A 6,149-nucleotide genomic window follows, 5' to 3' on the forward strand; every position below is an offset into this window, starting at 1 on the left:
ATCTCCTTTCCAGACGTGTGCTCTTGTGAAAGTTAGCATTGCATTTCCAACCTGCATCCCCAAGACCTCCTAAGAGGGGACGCGCGATACAAGCTTGCTGGGTTTCTGAGGGACTGAAACAAATTCCTACGTAAGGACTCAGAGAGGGATGAGCCCCACAGCTTAGGCAGAGAACACGCTGGAGCTGGGATGGCCCACTTCGCCGGGGAAGGCCGTGGGGGCGTTTTGGGGAGATGGGGCTCAGCCAGGGGCTCTGCCTCCCGGCACGCCTCCGACAAACATGAACCCACAGAGACACTCCCACTCGCACTTTATTAAGTCCGGGAGGACTAGTCACAACAGGGGCGGAGATGGCAGGGAAAGCCCAGCCCCCACCCCCACCATCACTGGCACATGATAATAAATAAATAACAGGCGGGCACAGGGGAGAAGTGGCACAGCAAACACTGACGGCACAGGGAGGGGCACAGGCGTCCCCACTCGAGTTGTGGCCACCATTAACACTGGACCATGATCGGCGGGGGTGGGGGTGGGCTCTGGGCTACAGAAGCCCGCAGAGCCACTGAGTGGCCCCTGGTTAGCAGTCTTGATGGGGGGAGGAGGGTGTGTCTTTAGTACGTGGACCTTATATCGACAGAAACCTGGACCCCTGGCTCATCCAGTCAGACCAAGATTGTCAAGAGACCACTGTCTCTGACGTCTGTTCTATCCAGGACCTAAAAGACCCATGGGTCATTATTACCTGCACTACTGGTCTACCCAGGGTCTAGGACATGAGAGGGCTGTTATCATTTAGCCTTATGATTGGTCCAGTCAGGCTCCAGAACATCAAAGGGTCATTGTTACCTGGGCTCCCAACTGGTCTACTCAGAACCCAACATCAATGAATCACTATGACTTAGCCTTCTGATTGGTCCATTCAGGGCTCGGGACAATACGGTTTGTGGTTACCTAGACCTCTGATTGGTCAATAGGAGCCCACGGCCAGGACATGGGGAGCAGGTAGAGCTCTGGAGGCCCTAGGGAGAGGTGAGGAAGTTAAGAGCTCAGGGTTGGGGGAAATCTTCAGTGGCCATGAGGGCCCAGATTTCAACAAGGGGAAGTCACAGGAAATAAGGCCACCTTGGCTGGGTCATGCCAGGGCAAACCAGTGCGGCAAGGGCAGCAGCCAAGTGTGCTCAGCCACCCCTGGGGGTACAGGGGTCCTAAAACCTTCCCTGGGTCCCAGCCCTTCCAGGGTGTGGAAACTGGGGCTGGAGAGCCAGTGGCAATTAATGCAGCTCCTGGCCCGTCACCTCCATCTATGGGATCAGGGTGGGGCAGGGGTGGGGCTGCGGTTACAGGTCAGGTGGGCTCAGTCCTCCAGCCCATCCATTAAGTCTGCGATGCTCTCCACATAGTAATGGGGCACCAGGTCATGCTTGCTGGCTGCCAGGTAGGCCTGGGCCTCCTCCAGGCGAGAGACGCCCGTGAGCGTGAGCACAGTGGTCATGCCACAGCGGTGGCCGAAGAGGATGTCGGTCTCCAGGCGGTCGCCCACCATGAGCATGCGGGCAGGGTCCAGGCTGAAGTGCTCCGTGATGCACTCGAACATGTAGGGGCTGGGCTTGCCCACCACCAGGGCCTGGCGTCCGGAGGCGGTCTCCACTGCGGCAGCCAGGCTCCCAGTGCCTGCAAGGAGACGGACTCGGTCAGTGTGGGGAGGCTGCCGGGAAGGAATCCAGGCCCTGGAACCGGAATCCGCAGGGAGGCCGCTTGGCATGGGGGCACAATTAGGCACTGGAGCCCTGGTGAGGTGCTCAGTTGGTTAGAGTGTCGTCCTGATACACCAAGGTTGCAGGTTCGATTTCTGGTCAGGGAATGTACAAGAATCAACCAATGAATGCACACATTAGTGGGACAAATTGATGTTTCTCTCTTTCTAAAATGAATTTTTAAAAAAATATATATTTTATTGATTTTTTCACAGAGAGGAAGGGAGAGAGATAGAGTTAGAAACATCGATGAGAGAGAAACATCGATCAGCTGCCTCCTGCACATCCCCCACCGGGGATGTGCCCGCAACCCAGGCACATGCCCCTGACCGGAATCGAACCCGGGACCTCTCAGTCTGCAGGCTGACGCTCCATCCACTGAGCCAAACCGGTTTCGGCTAAAATGAATTTTTTTAAAAAAATTAGGCACTGGAGTCAAAAGGCCTGCTTCCAATCTTAGTGTGGTGGTGAAGAGGCCAGGCTCTGCAACCAGAATTCGGACTCATCTCCACCTTTCTCAGGCAGGCTGTTTCACCCGTGCCTCAGTTTCCCCCTTCCCTAATACGGCACTAATCTCTTGGGGGTATTGTAAGGAGCGAACGAGCCACTGCATGTAATGGAGGTTCACCATTTTACCCTGGCAGCTGTGTGCCTTCGGGCAAGCCGTCCGCCTCTCAGAGCTCCCTTGGACCTGCCAGAAAAGGAAGACCCAAGGAATGCCTACCTTCAAAGAGGCGCTAACGCAGCCTCCCGGGGCAAGTGCTCTGGAAACGGAACAGCACTTCCCAGACAGCGGTTGTGTTATGGCTACAGGAATGTGCGCTCCTGGCATCGGAAACTGGCGCAGCCCTTTTGGAACACAGCAGGGCACAGAACCGCTCGCACCTCTGACCCAGTCAGCCTCCGCCGGGACAGCGGTCACAAGAAGAGAATTCAGGCTGGAGACAAAAAGCTACATGCCTGACGATGTCTGTGGCCACAGTAACTAGAATACCCAAAACTGTGGGCCACGCCCAAGTGTTTAACAATAGGGGACTGTTTAGAAAAGGACAGCCCCACTCCTGGCCATCTGCCCCACACAATGAGTCCACTGTGCCCGTCCCACAGGCACATCTTTGTGCCAGAATGTTCGGCCTTCACACTGATGTCCCTGAACAAATGATGATGATGATGACAGTAATTACAATTTACTAAGCGCATTTTAAAGTGCCTGGGGCTGGGCTGGTGCTCACGGAAGCCCATTTTACAGAAGAGAAAGCTGATGTTAAGTAACTGGTCCAGGGTTGCAGAGCTTAAAAAGTGGCAGATAAATTGCATTCAGGTGGGTATGCATGTGTTGGTCCAGCTTCTACACATTTGGGAGTCCCGAATGTTTCATTTTCAGGAATTCTGTCAGCTGGTGGTTAAACAAAGCCATTGTCTAAAGTCCACTTATATAAAGCTACAATAAAATGAATATGTTTAAAACAAAGGCAATTCTCAAAACTCATCACCTCCTAATGATTTTACCATTGTCTGTGCTCCTAACATGATTTACAGCTGTACCAATAGAAATATGATGTAATGGTGTGCACATATCTTCCCAATTCCATGTTCAGCGACTTCACATTGGTAGCTTGAAAATCTGCCATGGTGGGAGTATTCACCCCAGGGACACTGGCAAGTGCTATAAATCAGGGTGCTGCAGCCGTAGCCGATTTGGCTCAGTGGATAGAGCATTGCCCTGTGGACTGAAGGGTCCCAGGTTCGATTCTGGTCAGGCTCAATCCCCAGGAGGCAGCCGATCAATGATTCTCTCTCATCTTTGATGTTTCTCTCTCTCCCTCCCTCTCCCTTCCTCTCTGAAATTAAAAAAAAAAAATAAATAATAAAAATCAGGGTGCCCCAATTTACTACACATTATCAGTTGGTCTGACCCCAGGCTCTGGCCGCCTACCTCCCTTCTCACAGTGAAGCCAAAGGCTCAGAAGGGTAAAGTGGCCCCAGACGAGGAGGAACTTGCCCTGTGTCACAGGACTGGGCACACTGGGAGGTGCTCCCTGACATCTGACTTAGAACTCGCCTGCTGGTTTTCACAAGAAGTGGGTAGGGAAGAAAAGCCATTTGCCCCCTGGGTGAGAGGTTCCCTCTAGGATGGGAACGGCTCAGCTGAGTCACCCCAAACTATTTCTCGGCTCAAGAAAGTTCTCAGCGGCCGGCTTCTTCCTTTCCTACCAGGACAGAGCTGATCACCCTTGGTCCCCAGGTCCCATTTCATCCACTCAGCTAATCCTTACTGAGCCCAACTACACACCAGGCACTGTGCTAGGCACTGGACAGAGGCGTGGACACAACAAAGAGCTCTACCCTGGGGGAGCGGGCTTCCTAGCTGGGGAGTCTATGAACGTAATTCTGTCCTCAGACCACCATGATCCTCTTCTCTCAACATCCTATCATCCAAGACTGTCACATGTTTTGGTGGTGACGTATTCCTAAAACAGCAGGCATTTCTATTTGGCAGCTGGAGTGGCTGCCACATGGTTACAAGGAGACCTGCAGGGGGAGGAAGAACGGAGGTGAGAGATGGGCATTATTTCCGATTTTATGCATAACAGAGGCCTTCGTTAATATTTACATACCACTGTCTCAAAGCTGCATCACTCAGTGTGCAAACCTGACAGCAGCGCTGTATTTCTCGTCTTTGTTAAGCCTCTGCCTCCCCCTCTAGGCTGTGAGAATGACCAGCAAGGCACGGCCAAGTGGGTGTTGAGACGGAAGTGGCAGGCACGGGCAGGGCCTGGTCTCTTCCACGCCACCTTTCCTGAGTCCTGGGGGCCTCTAAACCCACAGCCTTAACCTGAACTTTGAGGTCTCCGGGGAGGGATTCACTTTTCATAGCATGGCTTAGGGCCGGGGGGAGCTACTGGGGCGGGGCAGGGGGCGGCACACCTTGGATTTATGGGAAAACTGAGGCTGACGTGGCCATGCAGCAAGTAGGTGTGCAATAAAGACAGGACAGGTCTAGAACTATAGATCCCCAGCTTGGAACTGGTTCTGCCACGGCCCAGGCCCTAGTCCATGTTTCCTCCCCTAGCGCCGCCCTGTTCTGCAAGATGTCTCCTCTAGGAAGCCTTCCCAGACCCCTAAGCTCCAGGCCCTCCCTGCCACCCCATCATAACACACACCCTCCATGAGTACCACCCTTGCCCCGCCAGGATTTGGTACCAACAACTGCCAGGGTCAGTCACCAGCAAGGAGGAGGTGATGGGAGAGCTGTCCCTGCCCTCAGCCTGCTGACTGACGGAGGTACTGACTAGTCCACATACTCACTGCTATCAGTTAGCCTTCGCTACCATCCGCTCTTACCTAACTGGAACCTTCCAAGATGCAGGACCCCCCGTCTGCTCCTGCCTCCTCTGCCGGTCTGAACACCCAGATGACAGCAGTGAAGAGCGCCTTGGATGGAGGGGGTGGGTGCTGGGTGGCCACAAGATCCAAGTTCTAGTTCCCTGAACTCCTGGGCAGCTCACTCCCCCTCTCTGAGCCTCAGTTCCTTTAACTGAGAAATGGGACAATAACCCCCATCTCCAGAATAATTTGGAAAGTAAATAAGAACAGATACGGAGATGCTGTGACATGACAGCTCTGGATACAAGTTCCATCATCTGAGCACCTATGCGCACAGATCAATCTTCACTCCGGTGAAACTGGCATGGTTAGCACTCCCATTTCACAGCCAGGAGAGACGATCAGAGGTTATGTAACTGAAAAGATTACAGAGCCCTGGACGGGAGCTGGACCCAGGTCAAACTCCAACCACCTCCTGTGCTCCTGCACACCTGCCCCTGGACATGGTGTCCCAACTCTCCCACAGCAAGACGATCCTTCCAGGTTTTGTCCTCAAATCTCCGACCTCAGCCCAATCGCGGGTGAGACAAAATGATAGGATTCCTTGGGGCTGGTTCAGGAAGGACAGGGCTGGGAGGAGGGGTACCTGGATTCCGTATCTGTCAAACGAGGACACCACTGCTGCCCCTCACCGTGTGGCAGCTGCAAGAATGACCAGACCTTGACACGAAAGCACCCTGGGCTCTTTCTGGGTTGTAGCTGCGCTAGCAATCCTCCAGTCCCCTGCCTGTCACCCGGAGACGCCCCTTCCCCGACCCTCACCTGCAGGCAGGGAGGTGAGAGCCCAGGTCGTCCACCCACCCTCGCGCTCACCAGGAGTCCGGCTGCCGTCGCTGAGCGGGTGCCACGGGTCGCGATCGGTGGCCACGAGCAGACAGTCGGGGTCGCGCAGGTGCGCGCACGCCTCGCGCAGCTTGGCGAAGGAAAAGTGCTCGTCGTAGCCCACGAGCACGGCACGTACGCGCGGGGCCGCGCCCGGGTCTTCGCCGGGGTCCCCGGCCAAGCGCA

At 54.6% G+C, this 6,149-nt stretch overlaps 1 protein-coding gene across 2 annotated transcripts in view; it reads right to left on the reverse strand.

The window, feature by feature from the left end:
• Positions 1–293: 293 nt before the first annotated feature.
• PDXP (pyridoxal phosphatase) overlaps positions 294–6,149 on the reverse strand; it is a 25,945-nt gene continuing 20,089 nt past the window's right edge. The window contains exons 2-3 of one of the 2 annotated variants that reach the window (XM_015559861.1): positions 5,904–6,149; positions 294–1,671 (exon numbers count right to left, since the gene is read on the reverse strand). The exon at positions 5,904–6,149 is cut by the window's right edge and continues 1 nt beyond it. In XM_015559861.1, the coding sequence (XP_015415347.1) occupies positions 1,355–1,671; positions 5,904–6,149 (563 nt within the window). In that variant the 3' untranslated portion in view covers positions 294–1,354. The remainder of the gene's footprint in view (positions 1,672–5,903) is intronic. The other variant, XM_006757447.2, reaches the window with a different exon arrangement.

The sequence above is a fragment of the Myotis davidii genome, unplaced genomic scaffold (genome assembly GCF_000327345.1).
Source record: "Myotis davidii unplaced genomic scaffold, ASM32734v1 scaffold514, whole genome shotgun sequence".
NCBI lineage: Eukaryota > Metazoa > Chordata > Mammalia > Chiroptera > Vespertilionidae > Myotis > Myotis davidii.